A 22,277-nucleotide genomic window follows, 5' to 3' on the forward strand; every position below is an offset into this window, starting at 1 on the left:
GTTGGGGCTGAACCAGCTAGAGCTAAGAGAAGAAAATTTGAGAAGTGCTTATCTGCAATACCTCCACCCCCAGGGGAGCAACCCCTGTCTCTTTCTCAAAGGAGCAAACAGAAACCTCAAGGTACAATAGAACAAGTTAGCCAAGTGCATTCTGAGAGCTAGCTTCCTTTAAGTGACAAAGAAGATCTGTACCGACATTTCCCCTTAATCAGCTTTCTCACAGTTTTCTTCTTAGCAATACAGGCTTACAGCTTCCCTTCCCAACCTTATTTTACCCTTCTCTCCTAACTCATACAAGTGCCTAGTAAGCACTTTCCATTCCCTAATCATTCAATAAATAATACCTATTGCTCTCCTACTATGCTTCATATCTTGGGAAGCATAAATAGGTATGAGAAATTATTCCTACCCTCAAGTGATTTATAGTCTGGTAGGGAAGATGAAACATGCACAAATAACTATAAGGCAAGGCAGGGTGGGATAAGTGTAATAAGAATTCTACAAAGAGCTCTGAGTTCATTTGCAGTTGAGACACAGGTTCTTGGATTTCAGGAAGGGTCCATGAACTTGTATGGGGAAAAATTACATCTTTGTTTTCACTGAAATTTAGCACTTCCTTTTTCCTTGTGTTTGTAATCCCAGGACTTAGCAAAGTACCTACCACATAGTAAGCATTTAATAAATGCTCTATGATCTATCTATCTATCTATCTATCTATCTATCTATCTATCTATCTATCTATCTATCTATCTATCTATCTATCTATCTATCTATCTATCCTATCTGGCCATCCATCTATCTATCTATCTATCTATCTATCTATCTATCTATCTATCTATCTATCTATCTATCTATCTATCTATCTATCTATCTATATCTCCATTATCTATCTCTCTCTGTCTCATTTATCTTTACCAAACTCCCAAAGGGGTCTATCACACACACAAAAATGTTAAGAACCCTTGAGTTGGTGTGATTAGGGAAGGCTTAATGGAAGAAGTGGCATTTTTGAGCTTAGCCTTGATGGATGAATAAGGTCCACAGGTAGGGATTGGGGGATAGTTCAAGGAAAGGAGGATAGGACTGCTATAGCTAGAAAAAATGATGTGAACAACAACATGTAGTCAGGGAAGCATGAGATGTGTTCATGGAAATACAATGCTTGTTGGCAGCTAGTAGATCATATGCTGTTCCTACAACTCGGATTTTACTACATTTATTTTATTTATTGCTAAAAGTATTTACTGACACCAACTTTTGATGAGAAATATGCAGAATATGTTAATATCTGATGTGATAGAGTTCCAGGGACAGACTATACTTTCCAACGATGAGTCTAGCTAAATACAAAGATTCATCACCAGTAAGAATCTGCTGGGAAAGCCCAAAGGTTCCTGAGGCAGAAAGAATTTAGTCACATACTGGTCGAGCTAGAAGAAAAAAAGACTGAAACCCAGCACAACATAATCATTGAATTTCCTTGATTGGAGAGATAGAAACAGAGACAGACAGACACAGAGAGAGAGAGAGACAAACAGATAGAGATAGAGGAAGAGGAGGAGAAAGAAGAAGAGAAGGAGGAGATCACAAAGATGACAAGAGATGGCAAAATTAATAGGTTTCTTTCCATATGCTAGGTAGAAGAGGTTCCTGATGGCAAGGTAGGAAATGATGATGGTTTTTCCCAAAGGATTCCAAAGCAATTACAAAATTCCAGAAATAGTGAGGAGATGAAAAAGATAGTCTGGCTAAATAAAATGGTCAAAGAGAAATATCTGGAACTGCCAACAAATGAAGGAAGGTACAATTTTTACTATATAGTCAAGCCACACTTAATTCCCCAAATTAAGTACCTACTATGTGCCCCCAAACCATGCTAAGCATTAATAATACAAATATAAAAATGAGACAAGTCTCTCTTGTCTAGGAGTTTACATTCTTCCAGGAAGTTACAGTGTATGAACAAGTAAATATAGACTAGCTTTTCTGAGGAGAGAGAGCATGAAAATGAAAACCTCTCCCTTGTATATAGTACATGAGCTTCCCAAGAAGGAAATGAAGGATTTCAAGTGGCAAAGGGTGAGGAGGGAACAAAAGGCAGCATTGAAGGAAGCACAGAACCAGGTCGTGGAATGCCAAGTTCAAAGACCAGGACAGCCAGCAATTTGGTTGGACGTTGAATGGATCTTAAAATAAATAAATAAATAAATGAATGAATGAATGAATGAATGAATGAATGAATGAATGAATGAATAAATAAATAAATAAATAAATAAATTGGGGGCAGCGAGGTGGTGCAGTGGATAGAGCACGGGCCCTAGAGTCAGGAGTACCTGAGTTCAAATCTGGCCTCAGACACTTAACACTTACTAGCTGTGTGACCCTGGGCAGGTCACTTAACCCTAATTGCCTCACTTAAAAAAAAAAAAGCACCTGTAATAAAATAAGCCCTGCAGATGCTAGAGGTGAAAGGTCAACCAGGGTTACGCTTGGAGGAATGCCATTCAGTAAATGGAAGGGTTTCTTTTTTTTTATATTCATTCATTTATTTATTTTTTGCAGGGCAATGAAGGTTAAGTGACTTGCCCAGGGTCACACAGCTAGTAAGTGTCAAGTGTCTGAGGCCAGATTTGAATTCAGATCCTCCTGAATCCAGGGCCAGTGTTTTATCCACTGCGCCACCTAGCTGCCCCCAGGAGAGGTTTCTTTTAATCAATGTTGAGAAAAATAGCCAATAAATAGCTCCTCACTATTTGCTCATCCATATCTCCCCACGTGTAGTCACTAGTTACAGCTGAGCAAAGTCTCCTACCTTCACACACTGGCTTTGGAGATGACCAGTTTCCAGATGTTTCACATGTAGTTTCCATGGCACCTATTAAAGATGTTCCTTCTAAGCAGCGGAATGTACACTTGGAGCTGACATTGAAAGATCCTAAGGGGTGAGTGCAGTTCATCATCCCCAGTTCTGGTGTCGTCAAAGGCTCACAGTAAGTCCCTGCAACAAAAAAAGAAAAAATGTATGTCATCTGACTGAGACTTTCTATGATTTATGGATTTGCCCAAGGCAAATATAAAATTCACTTAACCTCAGTTTCTTTATCTGTAAAGCTAGGAGGTTAGACTAGATGACCTCTGAGGTCCCCTCTAATTCTAGGTCTCTGATCCTAAATCCTTCCATTGCTGTTCATTCCCTAACATTTACCCACATTAGGAAAATAGAATAGGGGCTATTCTACAGTCATGAGAAGAAAAATACTTTGGTGAAGGAAAAAACTACAACAGAAAGGTGGGCTCCTTCCCCAGAGTATATCTTCACCTTCTTGGTCAAATTCTAACCTTTTATTTTTTTTCTTGAGGCCCTACTCTGAAATCTCTGTCTTATGGATACCTGTAATACAGGGTGGGCCAAAAAGTCTTGAATATTAACACCTTTATTTTTTGTTTTTAATTTATAATATCATAGTATCATATATGGTATATGTAGGAAATGAATTTATATCAAGTGTGAAAAAATCAAATCTCATAAATGGTGAAAAATAAAGAAAAAATAATTTTCAAAATGTTATTAAAACGTCAGACCTCTTTGTGACTTTTGGCCGATTCTATACATATGTACCCCATTCAACTTGTTTAAATTCATATTTACCCAACCCAATGGCCCTTTCTCTGTCTTTATCCTTCATATTTTGGAAATATTTGACATGGTTGATGTGATAATATAAACTTCTTCATTGGCTTCCATGACACTAAACTCACCTGGTTTTCTTGCTACCTTTATGACAACTTTCTCTGCTTTCTTTAATAATTCCACCTCCTCTTCATCCATTCCCATCTGTCCTGGTCCTCTTTACTTCTTACTGTGACTTCTCCCTTGGTGATTTTATTCAGTCCCATCATCAATCTTGCTCTTAATCTCGGTATTTAACATTTCTAATTACCTATTGGATACCTCCAATAAAGTCCTACTGTGATTCCTCAACATGTTGAAAGCTATACAAGTGAAATTGAAGTTCTGGTAGGTCCTTCCATGACAAAAACAAAACAAAACAAAACAAAAAAACCTTTCAGTATGAGCCCAGGATAAACTATGCATATGATGCCCAAGGATCAACCTAGATGAATTTGTAGACATAGAGCAAAGAAATCTTCTACCATACCAACTCTTAAAAAACATCTACTATCATAGATTTGCCATCTGTGACCCTGGAAATTTGCTTGTCTTGGTCCTGTGGAAAATGTGACCCTACTTTGGGACTCTCTAGTAATGTGAACTATTTGTTCACTATCTCTTTGCTGAGAGATGAGAGGCCTGCTTCACTAACAATCCTCTAAAGTCAAGCTCTCTTACTAAACTGGTTAGAGTTCAGAAGTCTTTCAGTGCTATTGTCATGGTTTCCTACCAACTCTATCTGTTTCTAATATCTTGTCTTCACAACCATCCTGTCGGATTAACTTTTCTTCAATGCAGAGTCCTAATCACATCTTTCCCCTACTTAAAAAAAAAAAAGATGAATTACCATGATTGCTAAAAAAATCCAAATTTCCTAGAAATTTAATCCTCTCCATAACTTATTCCAATTTTGAAGGTTTACCGCATCTTTTCTCCATCACGTGTACTAAGCTTCAACTGAAACACTATTCATTGTTCCTCAAATGGTTCCTGCATTTTTCTATCTCTCTGTTTTTATTCCCTCTATTCCCTATACTCACAATACCATCTGCTATCCATTTTTGCCTTTATATCTTCTACTGAAGCTTTCCCTGGTGTCCTCAGCCAAAAGCTATCTCACCCTCCTCTGAACAGTCATAGAACTCTTTAATTCTCTTATCATATCCTACAGCGGGGGGGGGGGGGGGGGGGGGGGTCAAACTCTTAGTTTGATTAGTGGGAGCCATTAATCCATGCAAATGATTTAGTTTTTTAAATGTAATGGTATCTATGTTTTATTGTATTTTTATTTTTTCAAATATTTCCCACTTACAATTTTATTATGGTTTGGTCCAGCTGCAGGCTTCATGTTTGACATCAGTTTCTTATATCCCATGTAATTATTTTTGACATGTCTTACCTTCTACACTAAATTTTAAGCTCTTTGAGGAGAGATCACCCAGTCCACTGAAAATGAATCACTATTGGGGCAGCTAAGTGGCACAGTGAATAGAGCACCAGCCCTGGACTCAGGAGGACCTGAGTTCAAATCTGACCTCAGACACTTGACACTTACTAGCTGTGTGACCCTGGGCAAGTCACTTAACTCCAATTGCCTCACCAAAAAAAAAAAAAGAAGAAGAAGAAGAAGAAAAAAGAAAAAGAAAAAGAAAATGAATCACTATGTTAGACTTTCATTGGGTTTGTTTCGAGTAAGTGTACTTGTCAGTCAGTATCATTTCCAGTGTGGATGTAGGGTGATTAATATTGAGAACAAATCAGGTATATAATTAGTTGTGTGTTCATAGAGTATGTAGAAAGGAAGAGCTATTACTTGTAGTTGTGTTTAGGATAGCCCTGAACACAGATTATTGTAGCTGATTCTGTATTGGGGAATGGGTCTAATCTGCCTATGCTGCCCTCCCAGCATCTGGTGCTGCCAAAGTGCAAATTAAAGGATCCCACAGTCCTGATCCCCAAGGAAAAATCTCAGCATGAAGCTGTGAAGACATTAAAATCTGGGCAGACTTGGTATCTGAGATGTAAGTTCTGCGTACCATAAAAAAATATTATAAATTAAAGATGTAACAAGAAAATTTTTCTATACCATAGAATAAACCAGAGTTTAAAGTGGACATGAGATTTGTATCACAAGGATCTAGGTCCATAACAATGGAGATCACGTGGGATGAAAGGACACAGACACAGCTTTCTGAGAAGATGATATCTGTAATGAAATCACAGATACATCTGAGTTTGGAGGCATCTGAAACAAATGAGATGGGTCCCTCCCCTGGTATTCTCTGCTGATCATGCCACATCTATTATGTTCAGTTTGGTGTGCCACGTTTTAGAGAGGAAATTGACAATCTGGGATTGTCATCCCAGGATTGCATCTAGGGAAGGGCAATTGGGATGATAAATGATTGAAAATGGTGCCATATTTGGACTGTTGAAAGTACTGGAGATGTTTACAGAAGGGAAGACTTAAGGGGAACATGATAACAATCTTCAATCATTTGAAAGGCTAACCTGTGGAAGGGGAAGTAGATTTGTTATACTTGGCAGGACTAGAAGCAGTGGGTAGAAATAACAGAGAAGTATATTTTGGCTCACTATAAGGAAAACATTTCCTGACATTTAGATCTATCCAAAACGAGAATGAGCTGCCTTGAGAGGTAGTGAGGTCCCCCTCAGTTCAAGCAGAGGCTAGATGAACACTTGCAAGAGGTGCTACAGAGGTGATTCATTTTCCACATATGGATAGGACTAAATTACTTCTGAGGCCCCCAAACTGAAGGTTGAGGCTTCTGTGATAACCAGCCTGGCATTTTTGCTGTTATTGTTTTACATTTGTTTCAGTCTTGTCCGACAATCCCATTTGGGGTTTTCTTAACAAAGATACCAGAGCGGTTTACCATTTGTTTTTCAATTCATTTTACAACTGAGGAAACAGAGGCAAACAGGGTTAAATGGCTTTCCTAAGGCCATGCAATACCAAAAAGTACCTGAGGACAGATTTGATCTCAGGTCTTTCTAACTCTAGACCTGGTGCATTATCCACTGCACCACTTAATCTTCCTGGAATTTAGATCTTACTAAAATGATGACTGAGCTCAAATCTTACATTCTTCAGGAAGCCTGCCCTAGCCCTTCTACCTGCTATTGCCTTCCTCACATAAGAAGCTAGGTGGCACAGTGGATAGAACACTGAACCTGTAATCTGGAAGACCTAAATTCAAATCTAGCCTCAGGGGGGCAGCTAGGTGGCATAGTGGATAAAGCACCAGCCCTGGATTCAGGAGGACCTGAGTTCAAATCCGGCCTTAGACACTTGACACATTAGCTGTGTGACCCTGGGCAAGTCCCTTAACCCTCCCTGCCTTGCAAAACAAAACAAAAAAACAAAAACAAAAACAAATCCAGCCTCAGATGCTAGTTGTGCAACCCTGGGCAAGTCATGCAACCTTTGTTCTCCTCATCTGTAAAATGGTGATAATAATAGTACCTACCTCCTAGGGTTGGTGTGAGAATAATATGAAATAATATTTGTAAAGTACTTTGTAAGCCATATAGTGCTATAGAAATACTAGTTATTATTATTATTATTATTATTCCTCTGTCAGATTACCTTAGATCTATTCTGATTATATCTTGTGTGTCCTTAGTTATTTACATGTTGTCTCCCACATGAAAAGGTGAATTCCTTGAAGAGAAGGACTGATTTTGTTTTTCTTAGTATCCTCAGTGCTTAGCACAGTACCTGGCTAAATCGGAAGGCCTTAATAAATGTTTGTTGACTAATTGACCAGTTACATGTTAAATGGTGAGCTTCTGGGAAAATTATAATAGAAGTGCAAAGGTACCACACAATACAACTGCTCTTGGTATCTGTGAAAATAAATCCCCTTAGAGGTAGCAAAGTTTTTTTAAGGTATCTTAGTCATTGGAAACTATTTCAAGGAGTCCAAAGTGGACCTTGGTACAAAATTCTGTTTGAGAACAAGAATTCTAGCCAGTTCATGGTGCTTTTCCCATTGCTCAAATATGCTACTGCCTGGATAGATGAGCCATTCATCCTGAAACATTACCCACCTTGACATGTCGGCTTGGGGGATGACCAGGTTCCAGATGCTTCACATGTAGCTTTCTCAGCACCTGTTAATACCATCCTTTCTAAGCAGCTGAAGGTACATTTGGAGGTAAAGCTGAATTCTCCCAGGGGGTGAATGCATTCTATCATTCCATGTTCTGGAGCCATCAAAGGCTCACAGGGGGTCACTTCAAAAAGAATGGAAATATGAGCACTGTTTTTAGAATTATCTTTGTTTTGCTGAATTTATCCTCTTCGGTATTTTCCCCCTGCAACCTACCCCTTTTTCAAACCTGGCCCAGCCCACTGTGACTCCCTAGATGACTTCTCATGGTGGTGATACCTCCACCCCCATGGCCACCTTCTCTGATTGGTGAGTTGTTATTGGAAACTCCATTTGAGGAAGCACCATGCCCACCATGTTCACTTCAGAACCCACTCGACCTGTGATTCCTGGCAGCACATCTCAACTGTTCCCCCGCCTCCAATTTTTTCTTTCTTTTTGTATTGTCCTCCCCCATTAGAATGTAGCCTCCTGGGGCAGCTAGGTGGCACAGTGGATAAAGCACCAGCCTTGGATTCAGAACCTGAGTTCAAATCTGGCCTCAGACACTTGACACTTACTAGCTGTGTGACCCTGGGCAAGTCACTTAATCCTCATTGCCCTGCCCCAAAACCAAAAAAACAAAAACCAAACCAACAAAAAGAATGCTTAGAATGTAGCCTCCTACAAGGGCAGGGATGCTTTCTTTTTGCTTGTATTTGAATTTCCAGTGATCAGCACAGTGTCTGGTACATAATCAATGTTATAAAAATGCTCTATTTGTCTTTCTATAAATTCACTATCAATTTCCTTTTGTGGCATCACTAGTTATTTCTTGTGTTCCTACCCTTAATAATATCTTCTATTCTTTTTTCTTCACTTTTAATAGCCAATTAGGTCCCATCAATTCCTTGTCTTTAATATCTGTCCCCTCCTCTCCATTTCTACTGCAATCACATAGTCCCTCACTATCACACACCTGGGCTACTCTAATATCATGATATGTTTCTTTCCATCTTATCTACTCTTTTCCCTTCTCCGATCCATGCTTCATTCCACTTCTAGACTAATCTTCATGCATAAATCTGGTCATGTCCATAGTACATTTAGATTTAGAACTGGAAAGAAACAGAGGTTATCTAGTCTGGCCCCCCTCATTTTACCCATAGGGAAAGTGAGGCCTGGAGAAGATAACTTGTCATCTCAGAAGTAGTATAACAGAGTTAGGATGCAAAGGTAGATCCTATGATGCCAAATCCAGTGCCCTTTCAATTACACAAATTCTGCAGCTATCATTACAGATCAAAAATGTTTCACAATCTGTCACCATGATTCCTCTCCATGAATTCTATGTTCTAGTCAAACTGGGCTGTTCTCTGCTCTCTCCCATCTCCACTGATGACAGAACCAGAGGACATGAATCTGAAGTTGAGGAAGAGAGAGTTTGGTGAACTCTGAGCAAAAGATTTTCTCATTCCTTCTAGGAGTGAATGGGTTGGCTTTAGTTTTCCTTGTCAGTGAGGACTTTGTTATAAAGCAGAGCACAGAGTCTGATTCATACCAAGTCCTTTGCCAGTGGAGGTGAGTCTTAGGAACTGCAGTATCAGAGAATATCAGAGCTGTAAAGGACCTTCGGGAGATCACCTGGATGACTGCCCTCACTTTATGGATTAGAAAAGCAAGCCCTGGGGGCAGCTAGATGGCACAGTAGTTAAAGCACCAGCCCTGGATTCAGGAGTACCTGAGTTCAAATCCGGCCTCAGACACTTGACACTTACTAGCTGTGTGACCGTGGGCAAGTCACTTAACCCCCATTGCCTAAAAAAACAAACAAACAAACAAACAAAAAAAGAAAAGCAAGCCCCAGAAAAAGAAAGTCACTTGCCCCACATTATAGCATTGCTACCAGAGGCAGGTTTTAGTACCTTCACCGCTACTAAAGGAAAACCAAGACTCCCACAGTGTTACAGTACATACTCATGGGGGACACAGAAGGGTGGGTGGGTGGGTTGGTTGGTTGGTGGGTTTAATGGGGTTTGTGATGCAGTTGCAAAGGTCAGAGAGATCATGGGACATCAAAGCAAAGTGGCCTACCTTGACACACTGGCTGGAGGGATGACCAGTTCCCAGACGCCTCACAGGTTGTATCCTCAGCACCTACCAAGTACCTTCCTTCTAAGCAGCTAAATGTACATTTGGAGCTGAAGCTGAAGTCCTCCAGTGGATGGGTGCAGTTTATCCTTCCCAGGTCTGGTGCCCTTAAAGGCTCACACTGAACCACTTCAATGAGGAAAGAAATATGGATATTATCTGGTGGTGGAGAACTTTTCTGGACCCAAATATCTTTTCTTGGAAGTGACCCACTCCAGAAACATTTAGCTGGCAAATTCATCTCCTAGCATCTATCTCTTTTTAAAGGGAAGGGGAAAGGGGAAGGATGGGGATCAGACTTGCTATCCCATTGGTAAAGGGAACTCCAGTGTGGAAACTCCATCTGTCAATACAGATCAGCACTTGATCTTCGATTTATAGTCTTAGAGAGTTCTGGGGGTATAGAGGGGGGGGCACTGGGAGGTTAAGCACCTCCTCCAGGATTACATAGCCAGCATGTGTCAGAAATATGATTTAAGCCAAGTTCTTCCTGACTCCATGGCTGGCTATCCAGCCACTAGGCAACCCTGCCTCTTAGCTTCTCTTTATGGTCTTCTACTAGACTCTGAATAATGAAAGAAGGGGCAAAGGGTAAATCACAACAGAGAGAGAGAGCAATAGCCAGTGCATTCCTGCTCTACTGTGTCTTTACCTGGAGAACTACATAATCATAGAATATCAGAGCTAGAGAAAAAAAAAAAAACCTTTGAAAACATCTTGTTCAGCTTCCTCATCTTACGGAGGAAGAAACTGAGGTCTAGAAAGGTTTCTTCAGTATAGGATCATGGGATCTAGGTTAACTGGAAGAAATCTTAGAATTCATTTAATCCAACTCCTTTATATTATCGAAAAGAGATGGCCAAAGAGGATCCTGATATCCAGTATCTCATGAGCTATGTGGCTCAGTTCTTCACCTTATAAAGTCCAATAGGACTACCTGTCCACCTAAATGAAGTTTTTGGATCACTGTCCACCTAAACGAGGTTATTGCACTACCTGTCCAATACAGTCCTTTACAGGGTACCTCTGGGAGGATTATGTCACTGATATCACAGAAACCTAGAGTTTTTGCCTTGTGTACCTATATGAATTTCCCCCATTATTTTCTTGGCCTTCCCCTTGGAGAGGTATAAAAGAGTAAGGTTGACAAGGTTATTGTACCCTCTGATTGGGTGTGTCTCTCAATGGTTGATGGTAGGGCTTCCTGACCAGCAAAGTTTTCCTGACACATCATGGTGACTTATGAAATCTTTACAGAAAAAGAAAAGTATTGCAAAAGAGGCAGCCTTCTTACTGAAACTTCCTACTTCTCAGAATGTTTCTTGTGACTGTGCCAACTAGCTCTGACAAACAGTAACAACTCCCCTCATAACTTTACCCCCAGACTGGACAAAGCCAAGGAAAGAAAAAGATCAGACCTTACCATTCTCACACTGGGGACCATAGTATCCCAAATCACATTGGCAGGTATAATTATTGATGGTTTCTATACATTCTCCATGGCCACTACACGATGAAGGCTGACAAGAAGCTTCAGGAAAAATAAATTTAAGTCTTTTTAAGTTCATATAAACATTAAGTAGAATCCTATAATGCTATGCCATCAAGGACCCTAGAAATCATCATAGCTTAGCCCACTTATCCTATAGAAGAAATAACTCAGGCCCAGAGAAGTAAGGTAGATTGCTCATGGTCATATTGGTAACATTCTATAAATCTCTATGAGACCTTCCTTTCATAGATAAGTTCATTTAGAATTATTACCATTCATTAGCATGAAATGGGCTGGTCTTAACACATTTTTTACATTATTAGATTTAAAAGGTTACATGGGTTTTAAAAAATGTTCCTATGTAGTCTCATGTTTATTGCTTAATTATTTGGTAATCCATTTCTTCATAGATATTGCAAAGATAACTTTCAGCCCAACCCACCTAAAATTGCAAACAATTCCAAATTGATAGAGTATAGACCACAGATACAACTAGGAATTTTAGCATCTGAGATTAGCACATTTGGAATGTAGCTTTCTGTGGGAAGAAAAAGTACCCTATGATGGTGTTTTTGGTGCCCTCTAAATTTCAGCATCTTGGAGTAAAGCCTCAGTTACCCTACCCTAGTTATACCTCTGGTCCAGATTAATTGTTCTACACTATATAACTATTTGGGAAATTCTGATTATCTCCAATTGGTTCAGGAAAAGAATTGTTTACTAGGGAGGGCTATTAAGGATGATTTGGAAGATTTTCTGGTTTTTACCTTAAACTATCAGCTTGCTCACTCTCTCTGCTTTTAAGTTTCAGTTCCCAGGATCTATTATTAGGAAAGTAACTTTTCCCCTCCTTTATCCCCCCTAGCCTTCTTCACATCTTGCTGCAGTTCATTTTAGATCTTTTTCTTGGCTGCTTAGAGGAAAAGTTTGTGCATGCATGGGTACACACATCCTCTAAGTTCAGAAATACCCAAAAAAGTTATGATTCCAGTTTTACTCTGCACAGTTCAAATATTCCCAAGATGGAACTAGGAGGGGAGCTGTCTTGGAATGAACCAAAAGCCTTACAACCACTACAGAATTGTCTCCCATTCCCTTAAGATTTCCTGGACTAGGGCAGCTAGGTGGGTGCAGTGGGTAAAGCACTGGCCCTGGATTCCAGAGGACTTGAGTTCAAATCCACCCTCAGACATTTGGCACTTACTAGCTGTGTGACCCTAGGCAAGTCACTTAACCCTCATTGCCCCGGAAAAAAAAACCAAACAAACAAAACTTGAAGATTTCCTGGACTAGTTCATTTGCTCTGCTAGACTCAATCCCTTCCTACCATGGGGGCTAGTGAGTAAAAGACTGCAAAGGGGGCTGGCTCCACACCTTCGTAGCACAGTGCAACCTTTGATTTCAAGCAAGAGTCATCATTCCATTTGCCTGCATCTTCCTTCCTCTTAATATAGATCTCTACGCAGTCTTCCTTGGATTTTTTGTTGTTGGGCTCCCCTTTGCCCCAGTTCTCTGCTTCTTCAGTGAGGGCTTTATTCGTTCCCACCCAAGTCCATATGCCTCCTATCTTCCGGATCCCAATCCAGTAGTAAGTGCGACTTGGAGGAAGGGTGGCGTTCAGGTATATGATTTCTGCCTTGTTTTGTATAGCGACTAAATCTGTGTAATGTGTCTGGCAGTAGTTTCTTGCCTTGGTCCAGGTCATGGGCCTTTCGGAGTAATGGTAGGTCCAGCCGTCACTTCCATGCAATGCCAAGAAATCTGGAAGACACCAAACATGAGTGGGATTAACCAAAGCCTCATATGTTTTAATCCAACAAGCATGTGTGCTAAGGCTAGAAGGTCCATCACAGATCATCTATTAAGTCCATCCCTATCTCTTTAGAGGCAACTAGGTAAAAAAGTCAACAGCTTGGTAAAAGAGACACAAAAAAATTGAAGAAAATAACACCTTAAAAAACAGACAAGGCCAAATGGTAAAAGAGGTACAAAAAACCAATGAGGATAAGAATGCTTTGAAAAGCAGAATTAGTCAAATGGAAAAAAGAAGCACAAAAATTCACTAAAGAAAAAACTCCCAGTACTTACTAGTTATGTGACCCTGAGCTAGTCACTTAACCCTCATTGCCCCATCAAAAACAAAACATCAAAAAACAAAAAAGCAAACAAAAAACCTCCAGAAGTAGAACTGGCCAAATGGAAAAGGAGGTACAAGAGCTCACTGAAGGCAATAATTCCTTAAAAAAGTAGAATTGAGCAAATGGAATCTAATGACTTTATGAGAAATAAAGAAACAATACAAAACCAAAAGAATAAGAAAAGAAGACAATGAGAAAAATCTCATTGGAAAAACCACTGACATGGAAATAGATCCAGGAAAGATAATTTTAAAATGATTGGACTACCTGAAAACCATGATTTTCTTTTTTTTGTTTGTTTGTTGTTTTTTTTTTTAAGTGAGGCAATTGGGGTTAAGTGACTTGCCCAGGGTCACACAGCTAGTAAGTGTTAAGTGTCTGAGGCCGGATTTGAACTCAGGTACTCCTGACTCCAGGGCTGGTGCTCTATCCACTGTGCCATCTAGCTGCCCCAAAAACCATGATTTTAAAAAAGAGCCTAGACATAATCTTCCAAGAAATTGTCAGGGAAAATTTCCCTGATATTCAAGAACCAGAGGGTAAAACAGAAAAGGAAATAATCTAATGATTACTTCTTAAAAGAAATCCCAAAATGAAAATTGCCAGGGAATATTATAACCAAATTGCAGAGCTTCCAGGTCAAGCAGAAAATATTACAAGCAGCCAGAAAGAAACAATTAAAATACTATGGAGTCACAGTCAGGATAACACAAGTTTAGCAACTTCTATACTAAAGGATTAGAGGGCTTGGAATATGATATTCCAGAGAGCAAAGGAACTGGGATTACAACCAAGAATCACCTACCTAGCAAAACTGAGTATAATCTCTTGGGGGAAAATGAACATTCAATGAAAGGACTTTCAGGCATTCTTAATGAAAAGACCAGAGCTGAATAGAAACTTTGACTTTCAAATACAAAACTCAAGGGAAGCATAAAAAGGTAAACAGGAAAAGGAAATCATAAGGGATTTTAAAAGGTTAAACTGTTTATATTCCTACATGGGAAGAAGATACTTGTAACTCATAAGAACTTTCTCATTATTAGGGCAATTGGAAGGAGTATATATAGACAGAGGGCACAGGTGTGAGTTTAATATGAAAGGATGATATCTAAAAAAATAGGGGCAACTAGGTGGCGCAGTGGATAGAGCACCAGCCCTGGAGTCAGGAGGACCTGAGTTCAAATCCGGCCTCAGACACTTAACACTTAACTAGCTGTGTGACCCTAGGCAAGTCACTTAACCCCAATTGTCTCACCAAAAAAAAAAAAAGAAAAGAAAAGAAAGAAAAAAAGAAGAAAAAAATAAAATTAAGGGGTAAAAGAGGAATGCACTTGGAGAAAGGGAAAGGGAGAAATGGAATGGGATAAATTATTTTACATAAAAGAGGCAAGAGTGGGACAGCTAGGTGGCGTATTGGCTAAAGCACTGACCCTGGATTCAAGAGGACCTGAGTTCAAATCCTGCCTCAGACACTTGACACTTACTAGCCGTGTGTACCTGGGCAAGTCACTTAACCCCCATTGCCCCACAAAAAAAGGCAAGAAAAAACTTTTACAATGGAGGGGAAGATTCGGGAGGTAAGGTGCAGTGAGTAAACCTTACTCTCATCAGAATTGGCTCAAAGAGGGGATAACATACTCAAATGGGTATAGAAATGTATCTTACCCTGCAGGAAAGTAGAAGGAGAAAGGAAATGGGAGGGGGATGATAAAAGGGAGGTCAGATTGGGGAAGAGGGTGGTCAAAAGCAAAACACTTTTGAGGAGGGACAGGGTGAAAGGAGAGAGAGAATAGAATAAATGGTGGGGAGAATGGAGGGAAATAAAGTTATCAATAGTTACTGTGAAAAAAATTTTGAAGCAATTTTCTCAGGTAAAGGCCTCATGTTTCAAACATATAGAAAACTGAGTCAAATTTATTAAAATAAGAGCCATTCCCCAATTGATAAGTGATCAAAGGATATGAACAGTTTTTAGATGAAGTAATCAAAGCTATCTCTAGCCATATAAAAATGCTCTAACTCACTATTGATTGGAGAGATGCAAATCAAAACCATTCTGGGATACTAGCTCATACCTATTAGAATGGCTAATAGGACAGAAGGGGGAAATGACAAATATTCGAGAGGATGTGGGGAGAATGAAACATTAATGCACCATTGGTGAAGTTGTGAACTGATTCAACCTTTCTATAGAGCAATTTGGAACTATGGCCAAAGGGCTATAAAACCATGCATACTCTTTGACCTAGCAATACCACTACTGTGTCTGTATCCAAAAAGAGATAAAAACCAAAAAGGAAAAAAAACTTATAAATATGAAAATATTTATAGCAGCTCTTTTCCGATGGCAAAGAATTAGAAATTGAAGGGATGCCTATCAACTGGGAACTGGCCAAACAAATTGTGGTATGTGATTATGATAGGATACAATTGTACTATAAGAAACGATAAAGCAGGATGCTCTCAGAAAAACCTGGAAAGACTTATATGAGCTGATTCAAAGTGAAATGTATTGTGTGTATACAAAGTAATAGCAAGATTATAAGATGAAAAATGTTATTCATCCCCAGAGAAAGAACTGATTGCGTCTGAATACAGATTTAAGCCTATTTTTTTTTTTACTTTATTTTTCTTGAGGTTTTTTGGTCTGTTTTCTTTTACAACATGACTAATATGGAAATGTTTTGTATAACTACACATATATAACCTATATCAAATTGCTGCATCCTAAAAGTGGGGTGGGAAGGAATAAGGGAGAGAATTTGGAAGCTAAAGTATTAAAAATGGATATTAAAAATTCTTTTTACATGAAATTGGGAAAAAAGAAAGTACTATTAACAGACATTCAAAAAGGAAAATGTAAAGGCATAAAAATCTTGGAACAAATCTGAAAATAACATTGTGGGGGGAAAAAACTTGAATTACTCTAGTGCCTCTCAAATAAATGTGTTTCTAAAACAAACAAAAAGAATATAAATGGTAATGATTTCCTTTCTAGAAATATTATATTTGCTGAAACATGATTTCTTCTGAGAGCATGATAATAAGAAGATGTGCCTCTTGCAAATCACAGTGCCTTCTTAGTGACTGTCTAGTCTAACTCATATCTGAATAAGTATCCTCTCTGTGACATGCCCACCAAGTGGTCACCCTGCCTTTGCTTGGAGGTGTCCAGTGAGAGGAATTCCACTAACCTCGGAAGCTTCCCACTTACTTTGTAGTTGCCTTTCACGATTAGGGACTAAAATGAGTTGGGGAAGGAAATGGCAAGCCGCTCCTGTATCTCTGCCAAAAAAAACCCCCAAAACCCAAACAGGATCACAAAGAGTTGGATGGGACTGCCAACAACTAAACACATTGTGCAAAGTGCTTTACAATTGTTGTCTAATTTGATCTTTACAACTCTGAAAGGTGAGTCTATTATTATCCCCGTTTTACAGATGAGAAAACTGAGGCAAATAGAGAGTAAGTGAAGCCTAGGGTTACACAACTATTAAGTGTCTGAAGTTGGATTTGAACTCAGATCTTCTTGACTCCAGGGCCAGAGCTCTATATCCTTTAAATGAGATGTATTTTCAGAGGATGGCACGCATCTCTTAATCATTGATCAACCAATTTAATAAACTCCTATTACGTTCCCAGCACTGTGGCTAGATGCTGTGAGAGATATGGATCACTTTCTCTGACTTCAAACACTTTGCAGTATGGTCGAGCTTAGAAGACTAACCCACATGAAACAGTTAACAAGAAATTCAAGGGACTATGTATTGGAGGGTGAAATCATGTGACACTGCTGGGTTTGCCACCTCCAAATATCTCCCCACCCCCACTCCCCTGTCCATCCTCCATTGTGCCATCAGATTTGATCTTCCTAAAGCATAGATCTGGCCATGTCGTTCCTGACCTGCTCAATTGATTTCAGGGGCTCCCTATTAGCTCCAGCATCACACCTAAAACCCTCTGTTTGGCTTGTCGAACCCTTTAAAACCCAGACCTTGTCTACTTTTCCAGTCCACTTAAACTTCCTTCTTTCTAGGTGCTTTAAGATCCAGGGACACTGGACTCCTCGTTGTTCCTCACAGTAAAACAAAAACAGGGGCAGCTAGGTGGCGAAGTAGATAGATAGAGCAGGAGGACCAGAGTTCAAATCTATCCTCTGACACTTACTAGCTGTGTGACCCTGGACAAGGCATTTAATCCCAATTGCCTCCCAAAACAAAACAAAACAATATTCCATCTCCCAACTCTCTGCATTTTTACCTACTGTCCCTCATGCCTGGAATGCTTTTCTTCTGCATCTCTGCCTCCTGGCTTCCTTCAAATCCTGGCTAAATCCCAACTTCTGTCAGAAGTCATCTCTACCCCCTTCAATGCCAGCACCCTCCCTCTGTTGACAATATCTAGTTTATCCTGAATAGACCTGATTTGTACAAAGTTGTTTGCATGGTGCCTCCTCCAGTAGATGGTGAACTCCTTGACAGTAGGAATTGTCTTTTACCATTCTTTGTATCCTCAGTTCTTTGCATAGTGCCTGGTATGTAGTAGGCGCTTAATAAATTCATGTTGACATACATGTTGACATGACTTGTGTATACCCATAGGGGAGAGAGAAAGAAGAAGTTGATCAGTGATTTCATCAGTATATGGAACTCACAGTATGAAAAATCCTCCAAAATGATGTAAATCAGCAAGTCATCTGTCACTTATTATCTTAGAGGATAAATTATTCCAGAATTGAAAGACTGTGACTCGCCCATAGTCACACAGCTAATATATATAAAGAGAGGTAGGGCTTGAACCCAAAGGCAGCTAGGTGGTTCCAAAGTGCAGAGTGCCTGTCCTGCAGTCAAGAAAACTCATCTTCTTGAGTTCAAATCTGGACTCAGACACTTACTAGCTGTATTACCCTAGACAAGTCACTTAACTATGTTTGCCTCACTTTCCCCATCTGTAAAATGAGCTGGACAGGGAAATGGCAAACTCTTCCAATATCTCTGCCAAGAAGACCCCAAGTGGGGTCATGAAGAGTCAGATACAACTGAAACAACAGAACAACAAAAGGACCTGAACCCAGGTCTTCTTGACTCCCAAAACTACTTTACCTCATATATTAGGTAATATCTTATAGATCACACATAAGCTGTCACATATAATTTATATTAGAAGTTATACCAGAGCTTCATTCTTTTGAGCATTGACTATTTTTTATCCCAAAGGGAACTATATTAAAATATAAATATCACTGGAAAGGGGCATAACTTCTTCAGCCAAAGGATCACAGATTTGAAACTAGAGATTTTAAAGATTAGAAAATTTTGAGATTTTAGAGTCTAGTTTCCTCATTTTCTAGATGAGAGAAATGAGCAACAAAAAGGTGTAGTGAATTGCTTAAGGCTAGACAAATAGTAAATTACAGATTTGTTGTTGTTCAATCTTTTTTTCAGTCGTGTCCAACTCTTCATGACCCCATTCAAGGTTTTCTTGGCAAAGGTACTGCAGTGGTTTGCCATTTCCTTCTCGGTTCATTTTATAGATGGGGAAACTGAGGCAAACAGGATTAAGGGACTTGTCCAGGGTCACACAGCTAGTGAGTATCTTAGGCCAGGTTTGAATTTAGGAAGATGAATCTTCCTGACTCCAGGTCTGTGCTTTATGCACAGTAAATGGCAGAGGAAGGATTTCCAATGCTCTTTCCACAAGCCCTGGATGCCTCTCTTCAAGCCTTATCAGCTACCATTTTAGCAAGAACCAGACAGAGGAAAATGACCTGCAGAGAAAGAATGGAGGAAGAAGGAACAGACCAAAGGCCAGATGGGTGGAAAGGGCCATACATCCAAGAAGTGGGTAAAGCTAGAAAACATACAATTTTGCCACCAACCAAATGGCATCCACCTATCTCAAGGGATCATAACAAAGCAATCTGATTATCCAACTTACCACAAGAAAGGACTATTAGGGTCCACAGCTTGAGGACTCCCCACCAGCCCCCAAGTGGGGTCTGATATTTCCAGAAAAGTTTCTGCAAAATGAAAAAAATGGCAGGTTTATATCACCTTCTGAGACACTGGCATGGAGGGACTTCCTGGACAAGAGAGGACTTCCTGGCAGGTCTTCAGGGATTGGTTTTCAGAAGAGAGCTGGGTTCTTCTCCAAAGCTGATGCCTCTGCAGAAAGGATATCTGCGCATGTGCTTTATTCTGTTTTGTATGTTTATATGGGGGTGTATGTTCCAAAAATTGTATTCTATTTTATTCTATTCTGTTTATTCTATTCTATTCTGTTTTGTACATTTTACAATATTATTGTTGTGTTTCTGTCCTAGGGTTAGTTCAAACTACATGGTCCCAGACCCTTAAATCTCTCTCTGTGAAGTCCTCTCTCATGCCACAGCTTAGGGCAGAGATAACCCTTGGATCCCCAATGGTCATCCAATAGAGCGCCAATTCTCACCAATCTTCTTAAAATGAATGGACTTAGAGGATATGACTCAAGAGACTGGGTCATTTGCCTATTTTCAAGGACCACCCTAATTAAGTATTAGTTTGGGTGGAGGCTAATGATGCTGTGGCAGCTCTCGGGTGTTACCTGACAATAAAGAAGGACTTCAAACTGAATTATGAAGGGAGTTCTCACACCCACAAAATTACATATCCTTGGATTGTTGTGGTAACAAATTTAGGTCGCTCCCCCTCTGCTTCTTACTCTTGTGTGACCTTGGATAGACCACTTAATTTACATGGGCCTTAGTTTCTACATCTGTAAAATGGGGGATGATGAAAATCTAGCTCTATGAACTTATAATTCAAAACAAGGCTATCATTCTAAAAAATCATAGAGTATAACCCATATCTGATTGCTTGCCACCACAGGGAGGTGGGAGGGGAGGGAGGGAAGGAGGGATAAAAATTGGAACTCAAAACTATAAATCAAAAATGTTTATTACTTTAAAAAAATTAACAAGAAAAAAACCATAGAATCTAAAGTTGGAAGGGTCCTCAGAGGCCATCTAGTCCAACCCCTTCTCATTTTATAGATGAGGAAACTGAGGCACATGGAGGTTAAGTGGCTTGCCCAAGGTCACGTAGGTAATAAGTGACAGAGGAGGGCTTTTGAACTCAAGTTCTCCTGGGCTAATGCTCTTTCCAGTGTCCTGTGCTGTGATTTAAGGGTTTTCAGGGACATTAAAAGAGCATCCAGGCTCAATATAAAAACTAAAATACTAGGTTATGGTATCACAGTGCTGCCCATCTCTAAAGAATGGCAATGGCCCAATTGCTAGAAATAAAGAGAAATCCAGTTGCAAAGTCCAACCACAGGAAAATAATTTTAACTCAGATAACAAGCTCACAATTTCCAGAGAAATCAAAGCATTGAACTCCCAATTTCTTTAGTATATCTCTTAGGCTATGTTGCCTGAACTCTATCATTTTATTTGATCATGATGTTTATTGTTAAAATGCTAATTTCCTAATGATTTTCAATTTAGTGGCACGGACTTTCTTCCCAACTAAGGTCCCTGGTCCAAGGGCAATAAGACACAATTAGCAAGATGAGTAAAACCCTACTGTTACCTCTTTGAACCTCTCCAACCAGCTCCAACCATGCTTTATTCAACACTTGTGTTTTCATCTTAAGAGGAAATTTGAATGAATGTTTCTCTGCCCATCTGCCAGCCCCTCACCCCCTACATTTTCAAGAGTGGTCATCTCTTGATCTGAGTGATCAGGGTATCTTAGGCTCACCATGGTGACTGCTTAGCTCTCCTTGTGTTCCCTTGAAGTAATTCAGCCTTCAAGCTCAGTGTGGGTCACCCAGGCTTCTGTCCCTCATCCGAGTGCTGCTCTGATGCCCCAAGAATGCACCAAGTACCTCTCAAGACACTCAGTTCCCTTCTTGTGGCAGCCCAACCCCACCCCACATCCTGTCCCCTGTCTGTCCTTGAACACCTCCCCACAGGAGAGATGAGCAGCCAGCTTGATTATTTATTTTTTTGACAGGACACTTATCTCTTGACTATCTGTGGTAATGGGGGAATAGAAAGTGCTAAAGAATAGATAGTAAAAATACACACAGGATTAAAAAAAATGTATTTTAGACAAATGTCATAACCTCTCCTGTGCCCCACCAAACCTCAGCAGAAGGAAAGGCAGAGCAGGCTGACTGGTGCAAATGTTCTCTCCTCTCTCTTCCCTTGGTCGCCCTCTAGTGGATGTATTCTGTAGTGACATGGGCAAAAGGTGGGATAAACAAGAGAAGCCAGTGCTGGTCCTAGTTGTCATTGTAAAGTAGTTGGTTCTATACTTAGTATAGTACAAAATAGTTGTTAAAAAAGATTTCTGGGGCAGCTAGGTGGCGCAGTGGATAGAGCACTAGCCCTGCATTCAGGAGGACCTGAGTTCAAAGCCAGCCTCAGACACTTGACACTTACTAGCTGTGTGACCCTGGGCAAGTCACTTAACCCCAATTGCCTCACAAAAAAAAAAAAAAGATTTCCTCACAGAGTTGGTGTAAGCAAAGCATTTTCTAAACTTTTAACCACAATATAGCTGTGAACTATTATTTATTATTATCGTATTAATTATTACAATGGAGCAAATATTTAAAGAGTTCATAGCAGGCATAATTTAATTACATTGGGTAGGTTAGGGTGATAAGGTTTTTGTTTTGTTTTCTTTTGTTTTCTGTTGTGGTCAAATAATTTGAAG

At 39.8% G+C, this 22,277-nt stretch overlaps 1 protein-coding gene across 1 annotated transcript in view; it reads right to left on the reverse strand.

The window, feature by feature from the left end:
- Positions 1-21,434, reverse strand: part of SELL (selectin L) — a 42,261-nt gene extending 20,827 nt beyond the window's left edge. The window contains exons 1-7 of the mRNA XM_044005011.1: positions 21,315-21,434; positions 19,510-19,591; positions 12,806-13,192; positions 11,363-11,470; positions 9,883-10,068; positions 7,748-7,933; positions 2,813-2,998 (exon numbers count right to left, since the gene is read on the reverse strand). Coding sequence (XP_043860946.1) covers positions 2,813-2,998; positions 7,748-7,933; positions 9,883-10,068; positions 11,363-11,470; positions 12,806-13,192; positions 19,510-19,591; positions 21,315-21,317 — 1,138 coding nt within the window. The 5' untranslated portion in view covers positions 21,318-21,434. The remainder of the gene's footprint in view (positions 1-2,812; positions 2,999-7,747; positions 7,934-9,882; positions 10,069-11,362; positions 11,471-12,805; positions 13,193-19,509; positions 19,592-21,314) is intronic.
- Between the last annotated feature and the right edge of the window lie 843 nt (positions 21,435-22,277).

Source organism: Dromiciops gliroides, chromosome 4 (assembly GCF_019393635.1).
Source record: "Dromiciops gliroides isolate mDroGli1 chromosome 4, mDroGli1.pri, whole genome shotgun sequence".
NCBI classification, from domain to species: Eukaryota; Metazoa; Chordata; class Mammalia; order Microbiotheria; family Microbiotheriidae; genus Dromiciops; species Dromiciops gliroides.